Source organism: Dryas octopetala, chromosome 8 (genome assembly GCF_963921425.1).
Source record: "Dryas octopetala chromosome 8, drDryOcto1.1, whole genome shotgun sequence".
NCBI lineage: Eukaryota > Viridiplantae > Streptophyta > Magnoliopsida > Rosales > Rosaceae > Dryas > Dryas octopetala.
The window spans coordinates 6,440,602-6,461,952 of NC_141373.1; the positions used below are offsets into that span (position 1 = coordinate 6,440,602).

At 32.9% G+C, this 21,351-nt stretch overlaps 2 protein-coding genes across 4 annotated transcripts; both read left to right on the forward strand.

The window, feature by feature from the left end:
- The first annotated feature begins 7,047 nt into the window (after positions 1-7,047).
- Positions 7,048-8,463, forward strand: LOC147276570 (protein CYSTEINE-RICH TRANSMEMBRANE MODULE 13-like). The gene is made up of 3 exons (XM_086254973.1): positions 7,048-7,257; positions 7,400-7,589; positions 8,209-8,463. Exons 1-3 carry the CDS (start codon positions 7,206-7,208, stop codon positions 8,252-8,254), a joined length of 288 nt encoding a protein of 95 aa, XP_086111099.1. The 5' UTR covers positions 7,048-7,205; the 3' UTR covers positions 8,255-8,463.
- A 2,896-nt stretch (positions 8,464-11,359) lies between these two features.
- On the forward strand, positions 11,360-19,318 carry TRB1 (telomere repeat binding factor 1). Of its 3 annotated transcripts, none has more exons than XM_086253506.1 (7): positions 11,361-11,588; positions 12,257-12,453; positions 12,579-12,796; positions 14,103-14,187; positions 15,575-15,658; positions 17,880-18,230; positions 18,824-19,318. In XM_086253506.1, the coding sequence occupies exons 2-7, from the start codon at positions 12,304-12,306 to the stop codon at positions 18,836-18,838; spliced, it is 903 nt and encodes a 300-aa protein (XP_086109632.1). In that variant the 5' UTR covers positions 11,361-11,588; positions 12,257-12,303; the 3' UTR covers positions 18,839-19,318. The 3 variants fall into 3 exon arrangements, with proteins under 3 accessions (XP_086109633.1, XP_086109632.1, XP_086109631.1); XM_086253505.1 differs by having other exon boundaries at positions 11,362-11,588; positions 12,267-12,453; XM_086253507.1 differs by lacking the exon at positions 18,824-19,318 and having other exon boundaries at positions 11,360-11,588; positions 12,267-12,453; positions 17,880-18,245.
- The last annotated feature ends 2,033 nt before the right edge of the window (positions 19,319-21,351 follow it).

Consider the following 21,351-nt stretch of genomic DNA (forward strand, 5'->3'; position numbering starts at 1 on the left):
ATTACACACAAGTCAATTTATTGCAACATTTATTTTCCAAAATTTTTTTCATGATTCCCATGATTATTTTTGTGTTGTGAAAGGTGACAAGCTAGAATCACAAAGATTCTTGATTTCTTTTAATAATTTTGCTTGTAAAATCATATGGAGGTCACGTGATCACTTGGAGGCTGAAGAAGCAGAGACCAGAGAGAGAGGGATACCACTCCCACTGCCAGACCCCGCCGTATCTCAGTGACAGACAGACACAGGTTGCTTGCTGCAGGTTGCAGGCAGCATATCATATCCTCCTATGTCAGAAAGAATATTGGAATTTTGAAGATTATGACCTTGACTAGCCATCACTTCTTATTTTTTGTTCATAAAGTTGGCCTACTCCTACTAATCCAAGACCAAGTCACCAACCCAATACAGACATTCACCATGAAAATTTATACAGCAACACACTACTACTAGTGTATATACCATATAGTAGGGGTGTGATTTGGATTGAAAAATTTGAATTGGACCGATTTTAATTTAAAAATTTCTAATTTTAGAACGTCCAAATCAAATTCGAAATTTGAAAATGTCGAATTTTGAAAATTCTGAAATGAATTGGATTGGAATTAGAATGTATCTATAAATTTCGATCCAATCTAAATTCCGATCCGAAATTTTTCAAAGGTATTTCGATTCGATATTTTTGAAATTATGCCAATTTATTCCGTATTTATATTAATATTATATAATTTATTTAGTTTTTTACTATATGTTTCATTAATTTGTTATTTGTTTCAAACATACACATATATATTAAAAAAAAATAACTAATACTATTAATATAAACATATGTATATTATAAATATATGTGTATCATAATAACATAAATGCTAACAAAAGCACCCATATTTTTTGTACGTGTAATTACTAATTTTTTGTTTTTGTTTTTACTAATAACAAAAAGTAACGTGAAGATTCTGATTTTTTATCTGAAAATTTCAAATTTTTATTCAAAAATTCCGATAATGTGATATTCCGAAAAAATTCAAAAATTCCGAGAAATCCAAAAATTTCGAATTGGAATGAGATATTGAAATTCCGATTTTTTGGAATAAAAATTTCATTCCGAAATTTTTTGGATTAGAATTGGAACACCCTATTTCCGATCTGATCCGTCCGAAACACACCCCTACCATAGACATAAAAATTCACTTATAACATTATAAACATATTTTCAAGTTTCTACAATTTTTTCACTATTTAAAAATTAATTTTCTTACCTTTATGTTTTTATATGCGTAACATATAAAACTCATAAAATGTATTGATTTTTTAATTGATGTTGTTGGTTTGGTCCATCCATTGCCATCTGTTTTTTTGAGACCAAAACGTAATGTACACTAGAGTACCCTTTTTTGTGAATAGACTATTAGACCCTATTGAGACATGAGAGAAATGTTGCTGGTTGGTTTGTCAAAGTAACCACCCCTCCATTTAGGGATTGAAATAGGGGCAGTACTCTTTTTGTGAGGGCTGTAGAAGTGTCTGATCGAGTCTGACTGCATGTTGTTTAGTCAAAAGTTATTACTTTTTAAAACTCTCAAAATTCATGGTTTATGTATGCAGGAAGTAAAGACCACAGTCAAAGAGAAGTTGCACCAACCAATGCTGCATTCCTTGTTGGGTTAACGTTGGTGAACAAATAATCCCTGTAGGGCATGTATTTCACTTGCATACAAATTACCAACTAAGTTTACCAACCATCTCAAATAAGAAGCTCAAAAAATTCTTCAGCTACCCAAGAATTAGCATACCTTTTTATGTTTATTAAGTATCACAAGCATTCAGTGGCCAAAAAAAAAAAAAAAAAGTATCACAAGCATTCATTTTGGCAGTTTGGGTAGCACTTAATCTGATCATAAAGTTTTTGGATTTGACTAGGGATGGTGTGTTTCAAGGAAATATTGCCAAATGTATTATAGCTAAACTCCATACCCAAAATAAAAATAAAAAGTCATAGAGCTAACTCATATGAAACAAGCATAGATTAGGCTTTTGGTACAACCTCAAAGGACTACTAAATTAGTTGTCATATTTCCATCATCAAGTTTTTTTTTTTTTCTTGGTTATATCCATTATCAAGCTTGACACCCACTTTCTTTGGTGAAAGGATTGGTGGGATCTGAAAGAGTTGGGTTAAGACCATATATAAGCTTTGAATCTTCTGTTTATTGGCCCATTTGATGTTCCTAAAATCAAGTCTGTTAGGATGATCTTTCCTGGCAAAAAAAAAAAAAAAAGAGGATGATCTTTGTCTTAGAACCTTCTAAATGCAGGGAAAGATTTGATAAGTCGAACCCGCCCAACCCAACTAAGAAGAAACGAATTTGATAGACACATCCTTTTCTTTGATAAGTAACGGGTATCTAGTAGTGTAGACTTGTAATTAAACATACAAGGCATTATAGTGAATGGTTGATGATTAAAGTCTTAACTTCGGTGAAATCACACTAAACACGCTCTTAAACCATTGAGTAAGTTGGGGCCTAGTTTGCCCCCATCCACAGTGGGTGGGTAGCAAAAAAGAGATTTGATCAGTATTTACACCAAACAAGTTTGATCATTAATTAGATTATTAGAAGACCATCTGAGTTTGATGGGCCTCTTTGTCCAGACTGTTTGATGGGCCTCTATATCCAAAGGCACAATGTGAGTTTCTGTGTGGGCTTAACCAAAAGATTAAGCACTACAAGTGCACAAGACATTGCTTGAGAATATTAACAAAAATAAAATAAAATAAAACAAAGTAGAACCCTGAAAATGACTGACCATCTGATGGCTGTACAGTGTGTATCTCCAATGCAAAAGGATATTCCTTTGCCTTTCAAACTAACAAACGCGTTGATTTGTTCAGAAAATGAGATCGACTGCGCATTTTCCCTCCTTCAGACTCTCATTTAGTCTTTTTTTTTTTTTTTTTTTTTTTCCTTTTACCTTTTTTATTTCAAGTCAATCAATAATTTTAAACAATTCATGTTAGGTATGAAGTATATCTAATAAAAAAAAAAAAAAATTAGGTATGGAGGATGGTGCTATAAAACTCAACTCATTTTCCAACTCTACCACAAAGGGATTTGTGGAAGAATTTTTAATATGTAACCAATACACCGTCATATGGTGTAACCAATTCAACATGTAAGGGTATTGTTGGACGGTATGTTTATCTCTCATAGGGTATAATATTAATAACATTTATTAATATTATGACACGTTGGATTAGTTACATTATGTGACGGTGTATCGGTCATACCGAAAAATCTCTCAATCTGTGGTATTGTAAAATACTCAAAATACAAAATTATTCCTAACCAGTCAAAATATGTCGCATTGACATATTTTCAATATGCCTGAATCACTATCAAAATTGTAACTGTTCACTTTAACTATAAGATTATTACATAAAAGAAAATGCTTATTGTCTCAATTATTTTTTCAACTTATGTTACATGACATAAATTTATTTGACATGATTTATCTTTTTAGTTTTTTATTTTTTTATAAAATTTAATGATGAATATCATGTAAATTAAGAAAAATTAGTTGAAAAAAAATATAGTGACAAATAGAATCACCCCTACTTAAATTATGGTACAAAGGAGGAGATCTATCACCTATCAATACAACTTGAAAATGAAATCTTATTCCCATGCACCTCCAAGTCTTCATACTCTTCATTATATATGCAAAACAAAAGTTACCCAGGAGTCAAGACAGTTTATTAGTCTTCTTTAATTTCCTAATTGAGCTATTGACAAGGAATTTAATGAATAAAGAAATAAATGAAAGGGCGGGTACGATTTGTGATTACCTACCTACATGTCATTAATCAAATGGATAAACTCTTAATTTGTCTCTAATTTAACACACTGGCTTTGTCTTTGTTTTTTTACTTCTTTTGAATTGAGATTGATTAGAACCTTCCCAATTGTTTTTCAATCAAACGACCTCAAGGCTATCTCTAAAGACAAGTAGACTGGGAGTGACTCAATGAAACTTTTCAATACTAATTTTATTTAGGTATTGACAACACTTTAATACTTTTAGATAAATACGAGTGCAAATCCCCATTTTAACGAAAACAGAAATGAATTTTGTTGTGCTACTATTGTAGCTTTTTGGAATGAGCTAGATTTAGCCAACTTAATTTTTCCTGCATCTAAGATTTCATTTCTTCTAGTAGTTTTCTTCATAATGGAGCTTTTTAGGTTGTTGGATGGTGCTAGTCATTAAAGCACTACCTCGTTTGAATTATGACAATGACTGACTTAGACATGAAATCCAACAATTTTAACGCCCCAGGTGTTACCTTGAAGGTGAAGTAATTCATATATACCAATCTTTTTACGGCAATGAGATATTTCTTTGGTAATTATGTTTCGCAGGAGAAAATTTTTCTTATAACAGAAATAGAGGATGATTTGACATCCTAAGAGATATAAACTTTTTTGAAATTAGAGAAATTTTTATGTTATGAAGTATAAAAGTATAGGTATCATCATATTATTAGATTGAGATACCAAATCAAACTTCACTGCAACAAGGATAGCACTATATATATGAGAGAAACTTCCTTACAACGAGAAATTTTATATTTCCGAACAATTTGGTATGTTACACGTGTTCGTTATTCATATGGTTTTTCGATCATTTTTACAAGTGTTATGAATTGCTAAAATAAGACCTCTTTCTAAGAATGCACAATCCTCACTTAAGGGAATCCGATGTGTCAAACTAAAAGCAAAGATCTCTAAATTAACACTAAATATTGGTGGAGACAAATCTCCCTTGGTTCCTTGGCCTAAGAAAAAAAACTAAAAACTCCTGGATTTTTGCATTAAATTAAACCAAGAAATATGAGATATACTCTGATTTAGCAACCTATCAAGAACAGCAAATTAGAATGAGTAACCAGCAGCAGCCTCCTGGTGGTGTTCCTCCTCCTCAACAGCAGCCTCCTGGTGGTGGTGCTCCTCCTCCTCAACAGCAACCTCCTGGTGGTGCCCCTCCTCCTCAGCAACAACCTTCTTCTGGCAGTGTATATGCTCCTCAAGGTTATATATGTTTTCATTCTTTTTCCTTTGTTTTTTTTTGTTTTCACTAAATGAGTCCTCTTGAATTTGCATGAATTAATAAGTTTGAAATTAATTTACAAATTTTGAATTTTGTAATAACGAATTAGATTATCCACCACTATCAACACCGCCACCAGAAGGATATTCCAGGGAGGCTTATCCTCCACCGGGATATCCCCCACCAGGATATTCTTCACCTCCGGCCGGCTATCCTCCCCGAACTTATCCTCCTCAGGGTTATCCTCCCCAAGGCTATCCTCCCCAAGGATATCCGCCTCCAGGTTATCCTCCCCAGCAGGGATATCCTTCTCCCGGTTATCCTCCCCAACCCCAAGGATATCCTCCTCAATACTATGGTCAACCTCACCCTCCACAGAAAAACAATAACCATGGCGGTGGTTGTTTACAAAGCTGGTATATATGTTTGGTCCCTTCCCTTTCCCATATTGGTTTTCTTTTCAAGTGAATTAAACATGAATTAGTATTGATTTTTTTTTTTTTTTTTCAATATAGATCATGAATTGGTACGTATTGATTATGATTGAGTGCATTAATTAATCCCTAATGTGTTTTCAATTTTACAAATGGTGCAGTTTGGCTGCTCTTTGCTGTTGCTGCGTGTTGGATGCCTTATGGGGTGCATTTTGATTGGATATTGACGTACAAATCCCAACTTTATTTGTCAAATTTTTCTCTGTTACCAATTTTACCTCCATTGCCTAGAAATGTATATAATAGAATTTTAATTTAAAATGGTGCAGCAAAGTTCATATTTTCTTTACAATTAGGCTTGTCAATTCAATAAAAGTTGATATTTTTCTTTCGCTACGTTAATTGTATCATTTTTACTTTTATTCATTGGGATTTTAAAGTCCATGCATGAGTTCACATTGAATATAGCTATTGTAAATATGTCGTCAATGTCTAGTTGAATTTATAGCAAAACAAAAGCTAATTACGTTGGGGTTTAAATTTACTCATTCTTTTTTGAAAAATGCTTTGCTATGTGACTCTTTCTAAGTGTTGCTTTTGTATCTACCAAACCGAAGCCGAGGATTGAACTTAGAGACTGTCTCAAACTCAGATTTTAATATATTTTAAAATTCATAGAATTTATCAAAATTCAAAAAAATTGACTGAAATTCTCATGAAATTTGTTATGTATAAAAAATGTATCAAAATCTATCCAGATCCATTAAAATTTTTCACTTAATAAAATTTATGACTTTTTTAGGACACCTGAATTTCATTGGAATCCATTAAAATTTGAGTTAGGAACACCTTAATTTTTTTAGAATCAATTATAATCTGAGTTGGGACACTTAAATTTCATTGGACTTTTAAAATCAAATTATTTTTTTTTTTTTGTATATATACAAATTGATTAATATGTTGTACATAAATTGAAAATAAATGTCAAAGTAAGAGTTAAGAAAATCACTTTACGGGCGCGCACTTGATACTTATTGAAAGATGCTAAAGGTAAACTTTCATTATTTAGACGGATTATATGTTCTTACATTTCTAGCAAGTGTAATAGTTGCAACTCATATTCATCTTTTGGTTAGAGGCTCTTTTTTTTTTTTTTTTTTTGAAATCGAAATAGCACCTCTCCTCATCTTGACTCTCCTTAATTTGTAACAAAAAAAGAAACAAATTTTCAAGAAAAAAAAAAAACAGATAGCATGATGGCCGGCCGCAATATACTCACTGCAGGTTAGTTTAAACAAACCTTCCTAGAGAAACCTCATTGGTTTCTTGGCCTAATAAAAAACCAACTCTCACGTGACCATGTCCCATTCAACGTTTGCTTGCTGCCTCCCTTATATTTTTTTTTTGGCCAACTTGCTGCCTCGATCTCTTATCAAAAAACAAAAAACAAAAGCAAAGAAAAACCAAATAACTTATTTAAAACGATTACCCACACCAACTGTCCAACATACAGCCTGTCCCTCCCTCTCTCTCTCTCTCTTAATAACTTAATTTCTCTCCCAAATAACTTTTGCAGAAGAAGCAAAAAACTAAACCCAAGAAAAGGATCAGTTCCTATTTTCTGATCCAGCAAGCAACCATTCATCAACAACACCAAGAATGAGTTACTACAACCAGCAACAGCCTCCTGTTGGTGTTCCTCCTCCTCAAGGTGATCCATGTTTCTTCTTTTTTTACTGGGTTTTCTTGAATTTGCATGAATTTGTTAGATCTATGAGCTGGGAATATCAAAATATTTAGAGTTTTGTGATATGGGTTTGGTTTTAATTTTGTGATTGTGTAATGGAGTGTAGGTTATCCACCAGAGGGATATCCCAAGGACGCTTATCCACCACCGGGATATCCCCCACAAGGATATCCTCCACCTCAGGGCTATCCTCCCCAGGGATATCCTAACCAGGGATACCCTCCTCCTTATGCCCCTCAGTATCAACAGCCTCCCCCTCAACAAAAACAAAACAGCAGTGGCCTCATGGAAGGCTGGTACGTTATAAACTCCATCCCTTCTCTTCTCTCTCTCTCTCTCTCATCAATATGTGAAACTGAGTTGCTTCTTGACTCAGATCTGGGGTCGTCTGAGTTGGGTCTTCTGAGTTGAGCACGAGTCAACCCGGTCAACTCGGGTTTTGTTTTTGGTCCACGCCTGTTGTGGGGTACGTGGGAGGGAGTTGTTGTCTTTTAATTACAGCTAAAATTCACGTTTACTCGAGGAGGAAGAGGCTTACCGTTCACATGAATAGTGCGGTTTGGCTAGGACTTTTTATTCCCAAAATGCCCTTGTTATTTGTCATCAGATGTTATAGTCATTTCAATTTCTCTATCGAATTGAGGTGACAGGTCGTATGTACTTTGTTCGATGTTTTTAAGGTCGTACAGTCGTAGAGTAATTTTTTGTTATTGATTGCAGATAAGACTGTATGGCTTGCAATGGCATCGCGACTAATATAAAATCCTCACATTGCTAATGAAAATGTGAACTCATCAAAATTTAAAAATAAAAAAATAATTGTATATATGGTGTATAAGAGTGGTATTTCCGAATTTTTCTTGATTATGAATAAGTGCATTCTCTAATTTGCTTTGGATTTTACAAATGGTGCAGTTTGGCTGCTCTTTGCTGTTGTTGTCTGCTGGATGCCTGCTTCTGATCGATGTGAACTCTGGATCAATATGAATGAAGCCCATTTGATTGGACAATGTACAAAATTTGATTCCCAGATTGGGTTGTCAAATTTTCCTATCTGTTGCTCATATCACCTCCATTAATGTTCAGTATTTTGTTTTACTTTTTATAATTGCACTGTTTGTCTTCATAAATAATATAGACTTTTTGCTTGGGAAAGTTTACATTGGTTTACATCTTGTTATGTGCTAGTGTGTTTAATTTGTGAGTTTGATCTAAATTCTCAACTAGGATGAAAAAATTTCCTTTTGGGTTGCACAGGCAATTGGGTTTCAAGAATAAAAGCAGTGGGAGATCTTGAAGTGCTTTTTGTGGAAGTACATTGGTTGGACAAGTTGGAAGTTTTTAGAATTTTGCTTTGTTTGGTTAGGGAGGATGGGGTGGAATTTGCACTTTGGGAATATAAAGAGTCGAGGGAATATTTCTTTTTGGGTTGGAGGCATTGGGTTTCAAAGATGGGAGAATTTGAGGTTCTTTGTAGAAGTACATTGGACAAAGTATGATTTTGGAAGTTTTTAGAATTTGCTTTTTGTTGGGGTTATTGACGATGGGTTGGATTTTGCTTTTGGGATCTTAAGGAGCTAGCTGGAGGAATATTTGCCTTTGAGCAAAGAATATGTTTTTCAGTCCAAACAAAAAGAGTTAAGAATATGTTCGATTTGATGCTTTGAGAAAAGCTTAGGGGCATTTGAATAAAGAGATTTCACATCTAGGAATTTCAATTAGAAGAAAAAGAAGAATAGTAAGGATTTTAAATGACTCCTTACATGGAGTAGTTTTTATAAAAATGTTTTATGTATAAAGTATATTTTGTCAATAGTGCTTTTGTTAGAAGTTTTGTTTTGAAGCACAAAATAATTCATTAAAAACTCAAGTGCTTTTTACATACTCTTAGAAGCACTTTTATAATCGTCAATTGGTTTCGTCAAGGGGCCCAAATATTTGCCCATACCTAATGACCGTTTTTCTAGTAGTGAAAGCGATTCAGTTATTAACTTAAGCTGGTTTGGTTAGAGACTGCTACATAAACTTTGTAAGAACAAGAATGAAGCTAATTTGCCAGCAAAGACATGAATGTCAGAAAATACATGCTTCGTCATCCAACCAAAACCATAGTCAACTCTTAAACCATCGCGTGGATTAGAACTGTTCAACACGTATAAACCCATAAAAAATAAATGCCAATTACCATATCCTGGGAGTCAACTTTTGCAATTTGCATTCACATTTTTATGATCAGATATTAGCGATTGGGTGGTAGCAATATTTTCTTCATAAAATGTCCCTGAAATGAGGTTTGTCTTGCAAAAACAATTAGATACTTGTTCAACTTCTTATAGTAAATTTGTATGCATGCTTGGTTGAAAGAAGTTTTAATACAAACATAAAAGCAAGGAAGGGAGCAAACTTCGATGCCATAAGCCAGCACGTACAACTGTACAAGACATCGACAGTATCTAGTTTCTCTGTATTTTATCTCATTTTTAAATGAAAATATAGGAAGTACCGGCCAAAAAAAAAATTGAAAATATAGGAAATGGCATGTACCAAAGGAGAAATTGACATTGACTAAGAAAAAGGAAAACTAAATAAAAATATTCATGCACAAAGGAATTGAACTTGAATTGGTTCATAGAAATGTAAAATAAGAATAATTGTCTTAAGTGAATGTACATTGTATTTGTCTCTTTTACGTTCGTTTTATTTGATGATATGAATGGTCTTGCATGGATATACTTCATTACATTATATGTGTTTCTTTATATTTGTTTCATTTTATGGGGTGACAGTCACTCCCAGTTAGAAATATTAAAAGACTCTTGATTTTATATGCTAGCAAATTTGGGATCCTCATAATGCTCAATCTTTCATATAGTATGGGTGTTTTTTCAATCAACATATTTCATCGAGTCCCTCCCATGATCTTATCCTAGTAAAATTATAGGAAAATAAGTAAATTGGTCCTTGTGATTTGGGTATTATTTTCAGTCAAATTCTATAATTTTAATTTCTTCAATTAAGTTCTTGTAGTTAAGTTTTGTTTATAGGTCCTTATGGTTAGATTTCGTTTTCAATCAAGTTCTTGCCTTAATGTCCCATGCATACCTCACGTGATAACTAATTAACTAATTCTTTAATTTATCTTTCATTATAGATAAAATTTAACTACAAAAACTTGATTGAAAAGCACTTAAACCACATAGACTAAATTGATCATTTTCTCTAAAAAAATTATAGTTCATAGGGCAATGAGTGATTTTATTATTTGAGATACTGATCAAGATCCCATTCTAGCAAGTACTTTCTTCGTTGGCGTGACATTAACTCTTGTTATTGAAGCCAAACTGCTTTGGAAGGGTTTTATTTTCGAAATTTGGAGAGGGAATCGATTTAGAAAGTTTCTTATTAGAAGGGATTCTAATTAGTTATTAATTGTGTCCTAAATAAGTGCATAATTCCTTGGCGTCTTCGGTCTTCTACCCATTATTAGAAATATTCAACTACTCATTAAGAGAGTTGATAAGGTGCAAATTCAACACCTCCTTCCTGAAACGAATTTTGTTGTAGATTCTTGTCGAGTTGAACCTCTTTCATTATCAAATTGTTTTATTAATTTTGATTTTTGAGGTCTTGTTTGTTCCTAGAGACTTTGAGTTGTAAGGTGTAGATTTCTATTTTTCTTGATGTATGCATGCAAGTAATGCTATTGAGAACGCACATTAAGGGCCCGTTTGATTCACATAATCAATTTTTATGTATTTTCTAGAGGGAAAGAAATATAAGATTTTCATTCCAGTGTTTGGTAATGCATTTTTCATAAGAAATAAAAATCGTTTAATTTTTCAATTATACCTTCATTTATTGTATATATAAATAGAAAACTTTATTTTGAATAAAATTGATATTATTATATATTAAAAGGGTATAATTATTTAGAAAAAGTGTAATAAATGTTTTTCATTGAGGTATGTCTTAGGTCTCACAAAACGTGGGTAACCTTATTGTGAGACATGCCCCAATGCCCATGGAAGTGTTGATCAAAATTTCATGCCACTCCATGTCAGCAAGCTCTGAAAACAGATTTTTGCGTGTCGGCCCGCAAAAATCCCAGGTGGAATGTGAGAGAGAGAGAGAGAGCATCGCCTTCACCCTCTACGACCTTGAACTAAATTTCAAATCCCAGAGCCCAAAACACACAAATTCGAAAACCAAAATTAAATTAAAACCCGAAAAATTAGACGAAGAAGAAGAAGAAGGGGAAGGTTTAAATCATTCACCACCCAGTCTTGGCTTCTCTGGTAATTTCCCGCCTTATTATTATTTTTTCCTTCAGTAATTGCAACTCTATAATTTTGGACATATATACTTTCGTGAATTTCCTGGCGATTTGAATAATTTTTTTTAATCTTAGGAGAATTGGGTTTGATTGGATTTTCGATTTTGGTAAATAATTGCTAGGCAACTCTTAGGGTTGTTGGGTTTTGTCATATGCAATTTCACGTTCAGCCATTGAGTTTTCTAGTTGAGGCTTTTAGGGCTTGAATTGTTTTGTTTTTAATATTGTATGAAAGATTCAGATTTTTTGTGATTTTTAACGCATTTAAATAACGAAATTAATATTATTATTTTAAATATTGATAATTTTCTTGGGTACATCACATTTGTGTATTGTGGAGTAGAGTTGAAATTTTTACTGAAATTGTGCTCAGATGGATGCTAATTTTCGATAAAAGGGTCTTATTAGATGTCAGTGTCAGCTTAAAACAGCTCACAATAATCCCATTTTTATAAATATTAGAAAAAGGGAAAAAGAAACTGAAAGTAGAGCAATTTCTTTATTTGTTTTTTCCTTAAACAAGAGTGCATTTTACATTGGTTTTCAGTTTTTGATTATATTGTTTATTGGTGTTTATGGTACTGATATGTGATTTTACTGTTGAGTTCATGTGCTAATGTAGATCAGTAGGGTTCTGCAGATTGATTCTCTGGTAGAGTTCCTTTGTGCTACTCTTTATGGGTGCTCCTAAGCAGAAATGGACGGCAGAAGAAGAAGCAGCCCTTAAAGCTGGAGTTGTTAAACATGGGGCTGGGAAATGGCGAACCATACTTAAAGATCCAGAATTTAGTGGCGTCTTGTATCTTCGTTCAAATGTAGATCTTAAGGTATGACAAATATAAAGTTCGGCAATGATTTGATCGAGTCTACATAGATTATTGAAATCTAGCTTCATGCTGGACTATGTTACAGTATACTGTAATTAATTTTATCTGATTTTGATTGTGGGTAGGATAAGTGGAGAAATATGAGTGTCATGGCAAATGGATGGGGATCCCGAGAGAAGGCTAAGACAGCACTTAGAAGAATACATCATGCCCCTAGACAGGACGAGAACTCTATGGCTCTCAGTACTGTTGTTCAAAGTGACGATGAAATTACGGATGCTAAGCCCATTGCATTTTCCAGTGATACACAGCAGAATCCTGGTCCAAAAAGATCTATTGTAAGGTTAGACAGTTTTATTGTCTTTCGATATTTGTTTTTAATTATATTAAATTGTTGACATTCTACTGTCTCATATTTTACTATTATCCGTTATATTCAGTGTTGAGGGTCAATAACTTTTTGTGCAATTTAGCATGTTGATTTGTTGGTTAATGTTGTTCATGATATCTTGAATTGTTGGATTGGGTAATTGTGCCAAATTAGTCATTTCATTTTCATTGGTGTTGGAGAACTGATTGAACTATGAAGATATACAAAATCAGATGGAGATCTGGAATCTGCCCACTCTTTTAGATGTAGGAGCATCTTGTGTGTTAACTGTTATATTTATTTTCAATCAGAAGTCTTTCAGTAGATTCTGCTACACTAGCTATGTATCAGTTGAGTTCTTTGTTTAGCTTTTTCATATTTTCAGTTTTTCACATGTTCAATGTAGAGGACCAATAATTCTTTATTTGATTTAATATGTTTATTGGTTGTTTACTGGGGACTGTGATCGCTTGAAGGGTTAGATTAGTTAATTGGGCCAACTACTTACTTCATTTTTAGTGATTTGAGACTGCTGATTATATTGTGAAGATATACAGAACCAAATGGGGTTTCTGAAATCCACCCTAGTGTTAAATCACTGTCACTTGTATGTATGAGCATTTTGTGTGTTGAATTTAATGGATTTATACAAGAAGCCCTTCAGTAGAGTATGTTATAGCTCATATGTAGCAGTTCAAGTTCACTTGAGACTACTCTTTTGAGATGCTTACTCTTATTCCTTGGTCTGTAGACACAGACCTGGCTTTTCTTGTTCCTTGTAAACTGGACTGAGTTTACTGTTGCAAGTACATGGTGAGCCTTCGACTTAAACAAACAATCATATTAACAAGAACAACAGTGAGCTGGTTGTTTGAGCTATAGTCATTGATATGTATATACAAGTTGAAGTTTAATTTATGAGTGGCATAGAAAGCAAAGACACTCGTCATCTTTCTGAATTCATATATTTTATCTCCAGTTCATCAGATAACCCTTGTAACTAGGCAACCATCAGATTGGAGCTTCTTGTGCTTATTTACGAATGTCTCAGCACTGATATAAATGTGATACTAGAGATAGAAATCATCAGTATTTTGTTCTATTGCCATTATTGTTGTTGCTTCTAGTTTATCTTTTACAATTTTTCGTTATAAGTTACTTATTATTTAATTTTAATCAGGATACTACCAATTATTTGAAGTCTTTTCCTGTCATATGATACTTCCAAATTTTAAACTATGTTGTAACATTGAGCCTTAATTGCTATTCATGCTTATAGGCTGGACAATCTTATAATGGAGGCTATAACTAGCTTGAAGGAGCCTGGTGGTTCTAATAAGACGACTATCGCGGCATATATAGAGGTAGCCTTCATTGTAGAACAAAATTTGTGGTACTTTTGATTGGTTAGTTATTTCTCTGACACATCCCACATCTATTATTTGGCCATACAATTGGTTGATTGGACTGAACTAAGCTGAAAATTTTTGCAGGCTAAGTGAGAGGTTGACGTGACAGTGATGTATTTCAGTCTGCTCATTTAGCTAAAATTTTGATATTGAATCATTTTAAATGAGTTTTTTAAATGAGTTTATAATATTATTTTTTTTTATACTTGACTTCAAGTTGCATTTTCAGTCATAGGGCTTTTGGCATATTTGACATAGGAAGCATCAGGGTTGGGAATAAAGAACAATTACTAGCCACAACATAAAAAGGGAATAATATATTAAGATAATAGCACCCCTGTCACCCGCTCTTCATTCTCCCTTGCAGGGATGCTCTGTAAAATATATAGAAATCATGGGTTACGCACATAAGGCTTGTGGTTGCGTACATTTAGCTTTAAACTGTGAATTCTTTAATATTAGAAAACGTTTGTTGTATAGGATAACCCCCTCCTGCCCCCGCTGAAGGGTAGCCTACTTTAAATTTAGTTTATATATGACAATTTTCAATAAGAATTAATCCTTGTCAGATCATGGTTCAAGACAAGTGGACATTGTATTTTTATATAAGTTTGCAACATTATGGGGATCAGATTGTCATGAATTGCTCTCTTGGGTTCCAAATTCGTTATATTTAAAGAAAGAAAAAATTGGCTGGACATGTGTTAAATCCATACATAGAACACACTCTTTTTAACAGCAATGATTTCTTACACAGGGAACAAGTCTTTCAAAGTTTCAAGTCTCCTTGTAACAATTATGAATGCTCAGTTCATCTTTTAGTTATAGATTAATGTAATTTGATATGTAAACTATTATTACAAAAATCTATCCTCCTATGATAGCCTAGGCTTGTTAAAAGCAGTGGTCATGAATGGAGGTTATGCCTAGTGCATTGCGTACCCCCTCCCTTCCCAAACTAAAAGAAGAAGTTGATTTTTATAACATTGCATAAATAATATTTTCTAGGGGTTTGCTAATATGTAGTTGCTTACTCCCTCAATTGGTTTAATTTATAATCTTTTATAATATTCTAGTCCAAATGGTTATAACTCCAATTATCTGGTATGAGAAATCAAATACTTTAGGTAGGTTTACAATTATTATTTTTATTGATAAACTGTTGAATAAACTTAATGATCTATAATTAATTGCATCAATATAATACTTATGCTATGACCATACTGTCAGTACATAGGCCATACCTATCGTCTTTTTATGCTTTAGAGTGATATAATATGCTAGCATTATTTTCTATCCATTATTTTGTAATTATCTCATGTTCAGAGCTTTTATTTGGTAGGAACAATATTGGGCTCCTCCAGATTTCAAGAGGCTATTGTCGGCGAAATTAAAATTTTTGACAGCAAGCTGTAAACTGATTAAGGTAAACTATATTCATCAAGTACGTGAGTCTATTAATAATCTTAATAGACTTTATGATTTTTATTGGTGTTAAATTATGTTGTTTTGTGGAATGAATAATTAATGACCTTATTGTGCATGGAATTGCCATTATTTATGCACTTAAAACAAGTGGGACTAGAAAAGTTTGAAATTGTTGCATGCAATGTGGTGCTTGATTGTTGTAAGGGTGATCATCAAACGATTTGCACACACATGAAAAAGTTAGATTTCTCAAGGTTTATCAATATACACAAATGTGTTAATCCTATCTACGTACTTTGCATTATAGAATACTTTTAACAAATTGTGGATTTGGTCAAGCAGTAAATAATTCATTTGACGAAGGTGGTTAGCTTTGTTTGGAAAGTAATAAAAAAAAATCTGGTAAATAATAATAAATAAATTCATTATGCTAATAATATTAATAGTTATATCCATTTATTCTCTACATGAAAGGAATGCATTTTCAGGGGGGATTGGTGACGTCATATTTGTTCCGGTTGAAATTTCCCTAAGTGGTAATTGTCAGAATTGATTAATGAGGTTTAGAAGATCAATTATTTAAATATTCTTGCAGGTTTGTTATCCTAGATTTTCTCTGTTTTTTACCACTCGGTCTGTTGGTCACATGACAAATTGCAACTTCTAAAACTGTTACATTGCATTAACAGTATTCTTAAACCACTGGCCCTTGTAGTGCAGTGGTACCTTTGCCCCTTTGTTCTGGTGGTCTTGTTCGACTCCTAATGGAGTAGATAGTTGAATCCCATTTTGTGCATTCGTATATTTTTTGTTTATATAAAAACGAAAATAATAGTTTTATGTGCTCTATTTTCCCCTAATCCTCCAAAAATTTTCTCCATCTGAATAAGTCACTATCTTGACATCTTGAATTGACAAGAGCTTGACTTTTTGAGTCTCAGATAGCAATCTAAACCGGTAGTATATTTCTACTTTACTATTCTTCTTTTCTTGGTTCACCTTTCCTTTTTTGCCTAGTTACCTCCCTCCTTAGTGTTTTCATCGTTGGCTTTGGGGATAAGGGAGAAGAACTAAGGCTTAGAGAGAACTACAAAGCCCTTTGTTTGGGGTGAAGGCTGAAGAGTTTCAAGTTGGTATTTTGCTTTTCCCTACATTCCACTCTCTCCTTCTTTCTTTTGCCTACTCCTCACAATCTTTTTTCTTTCTATTGAATTGGGGATTACGGTTTAGGGCTTCAAGATAAGCATTCCAGTCCGATGTCAGTGTTTATGTTGGATTCTGATATTATGAGTTATCCCCGCTTTTAGTTACTTGTTCCTTTTGTGGTCCATTTTTGCATGTAGGCAACCCAAACTTGGTTTAATTTTCCTTGGCGTTACAAATACAATGAGTGACTGAGTTTTTGTACCTTAGTTTTTATTAAATTTGGTATAGACAAACCAAAAAAAACTTGCCTTCGTTTGCTGGCTTATTGTTCCCCAAACTTTAAATGCATTGATGATATGGGTGAATGAATCCGTAGTAACATTTTAATTAATTTCACATAATAATAGTTTATTGAAGTCGTCAGCTGATCTATCTCTACTTATTTGTGAGGGAGAAGAAAGTTTTGATACCATACCTACTGAATCAACTTTTAGATGAGTAAATGAAAGTGTTAAAAGACATGATTTATGAATCATACCTTCAAGAAAATTTGTCAATGATTTGGGCATCTTTGGTTGCATTGTTTAGAGATTAATGGTCAAAATGGAAAGTAATGCCATTTTCTGCTTATCAATTTATATATACTTTTTAATATGTGTTCATATCTGATATTAGATATCGATGTTGATGGAAATATTGAGGACCTACTAATATGGAAGTGTTGATGGAAATCAAGAAAATATTGATATCGACATAAATTAGATGGAAATTTTGAATGGAACGCGAAAATAAAATATCAGAAAAATGTATCTAATACCGATACTTGGTAGAAAGAGAAATATTGGAGAAATATCGAGGATATTATCAATATTTATTACTATACTGGTACTTGGATGCTATTTTGGTTTTGAAATGAAATCTGATTTACTTGGTTTGCAATATTATCTTGCTCAGGTGCTTCAGTTGGGAAATTTTTTTAATTAAAACTAAAGAACACTAGATTATAACCTGATATTCCTAAAGAGATGTTGCCTTGGATTTATGTAAACTCACCAGTGTTTTTGTTTTCACAGGTAAAACGCAGATATAGGATTGCACCTACTCCAGCATATTCCGAAAAAAGAAGAAATTCCTCTATGTTTATGTTTGAGGGAAGGCAGAGGGTTTCTCCCAAATTTGATAAGGATGATGCCACCATGCTTATGAAAACCCAGATTGATCAAGAGCTAGCCAAGATGAGGACCATGACCTCACAAGAGGCTGCTGCAGCTGCTGCTCGAGCAGTTGCAGAGGCAGAAGCTGCCATAGCAGAAGCTGAAGAGGCAGCTAGGGAAGCTGAGGCAGCAGAAGCTGATGCGGAAGCAGCACAAGCTTTTGCAGAAGCAGCAATGAAGACACTAAAAGGAAGAAATCCTGCAAAGATGGTAAGATTCATATAGTATAATCTTTACAGTGAATTTAGTCCATTTACAAACTTTTTCAATGGAAGAAGTATACCTATGTCTTTGATATGCGTTTGAAATGTCTTGTATTATGTTGGACTGTAAAATAATTATAGTCTATATCTCTTAACTAGCTTCAATTTTTGCCACTACACATGAGAAGCATTGGTTAAAAAAATGGGCCTCTTCCCCAAGTATGGGGAGTGTTGAGCACTAGTCCTTCATTGTGACTTATATTTTTCTCATATTTTCTTTTCTTGTTTTGATGTATCAATATTTTTTAGGAGCTGAAATTTATTGTAACAACTTTTACACACAAACAAACACACTTGCTGTCTTTAATCAAATGAGACTGAAACTGAAGACCGGTGTTGTCCTTGTTTTTACTATTTTTTTCTGTGGGAGATCATGATCTGATAATTAATTGTTTAGACTCGATAGATAGATATACAGACAGATAGATACACAGGGCTTTCACCTACACGATGAAGATGTGTGTCACTCCTAACTTTGCTTGATTATCATTAACTTATCAAGCTTTGAATTTAATTTCACTTTCTTCTAAATATGTGCAGATGAATCGAGCTTGATGGAGGTTCAAAGAATGCAAGAGCAATGAACCAGGAGCTTTTTTTATTTGGATCCACTCATCCACATCTAGATAACATGTTATTTTGTTGTATTTTGTAGATTATGAACAGACCTTTTTGGCAGTGCCAAATAAATTCCAAATTCACCTTTACTGGCAGATACAGTTGATTCCGAATTTTACTTGTTGAGTAGTTTTAGTGTAGGACAGTAGCATCTTTTGAGAACTCTGGTTCATGACCGATGCTCATTTCTTTTGAGAACTAACAGCGGGATAGAAAAGTTTCTCCCAACTGGATGTCTGTTTTGCAATTCGCATTTATTTTCATTTGTTTTTCTGGCCTTCGAAATAGAAGTGGCGGTGGCTGTCATGGCGAAGACATGGTGGGGGCATTGGGGTCTACTGACCATATAGCTTTTTTATTTTATTTTTGTTGATAATGAACTAATGCAGTTGATAAATATAGTACAAATTTGGTTAACTTGTTTTAAACTCCTTTCGATCATTTTGAGTTTTTATCCCTTTACCCATGTTTTTAGCAATGATCTCTTTATCCATTTAACAAATGTATATAATGTGTGAAAGTGACATATATTTCACTTATGTCACGTTTACTACCATGGAATGAGAAAGAAAAAAAATAGAAGTGAGAAAGAAGGAATGGGTGAGAGACGGAATTGGAGTGAGGAGAAGTTATTTCCATTAAGTTGTTTACTAATCATTTTGAATAAGAATAAAATTAAAGTTGATTCTCACTCTTGTGTTTATTAATGATTATGAATCGAAATAAAAACTTGCTAATTACTAAATAGTTTGAGTGTTGTTAAAAAAAAAAAAATATTTTCTTAATGGGTATTTTGAAATTATTAAAAAAATTGAGGATACTTTTGATAACGACTTCCCAAGAAATGGGAGTCAATATTATATCTCTCCCAAAGAATGAAATTGAGGGAGTGATTCCTCATTTTGGAGAGTCCGTAAGTAATGTGTCCTTAGGCTTGACATGCTAATGCAACATTTTATAATTTCAATTGGGTTCATACAAGTTAGGTCAAAGGGCATTTTTAGGCATATAATATGTATTAATATTACAATAATGTTAATTGTTCTATTTTTTTTTCTTCTCATATTTGTATCTCACTTTATGTGGTATTACTTTACTGGATAGAGTATTTTTTTTTTTAGGTTTTATTTTTTACTTTTAGTGTCTAATGTATGATTGCCATGTAAAATGGTATGAAATTGTGGTATAAAAATGTGGTAAGTGTAGCATTAATATTAACTTATTATAAGTTGCCTTTTTTTTTTAATAGGTTGTCTTTACAATGTTTAATGTTTTTTTTTTAATCTAAGGGAGATAGGATTTGAACTTCAGACATTTCCCAATACAGACTCACAGCTAGCTGGTGTCCTACTAAAGATTTGGTGAAATATTTGAAAATTCAAAAATATAATTTCTTTAATAAGACTATTAAAAGAGCATTATTTAATAGTGAAAAAAATCAGTAAATTAATTAAAAATAAAACACTTGTAATAAAAATCAACAACTAACTTAAAATGAGGTGAAAACCTTGTTCCCAACACTTTAAATGTGATCATCAATAACTTGTACATGATAAGTTGGTCATAATAAAATTATTTTTGTAACTTATGATAACTAACAATAAATTTGTATGTCTACATAAGCGTAAGAATTACCAATGTAAGACTTTCAACAAACACTATCAATGTAAAGAAAAGCTTGAACCAAATTAAAAGATTTTATAGTTAATACTGGGGGTTAAAACCTTGTCCCCAATGACCAATATAATCAATATTCTTAGCCTCCTCACTAGTAGCCATTGGTTGTCATAAGTAAAGTCAGTTCATTTACACAACAAAATGTATATGTTTTGGATCAAACTATGTACTTTGACCATGTGATAGGTGTACGTACCCATTTTCATTTTGAGTTTATATGTATCAAATAGTTAGAAAGAAAATGTGTATGCTTGTTGGACATGTGACCCTATGATTAAAATTTGGGTTTAATTTTTACATGTAAGATTGTGTTGTTTTGCACCTTAAAAAAGATTGCATGGTTTTGTTTTAAATTGAAGGAGCAATGTTGTAATAATATTATGTTTGTTTCATGGATTTGCACCTTTCAATTATGCCTGTCCTATTATTGGTTAGCCAAAGGGAAATTATAGAGTCAAACCAATCATTGAGCACTAAGTGTCATTTTAAAAATCTCATGGGTTCATGTCAAGAAAAGAAAGGGTAGTTCTATTTACAAAAAGAAAAAAAAATTGATTTTCACACTCAATTTTATGACAAATTTACTCCTTTTGAAAATTAAAGGAAATGATTGCTATCTTTTAGAGAAATTCAATCTTAAATTCTTTAAAATTAAACAATAAAAACATACTTTCTAGTTAAAGGAGGGAGATTGAACTTGAATGTAGAATGAATAATTTCACGGTCCTTCCAATTAGGCTATCAAACAATTGCAAAATAAAAACATACTTGAG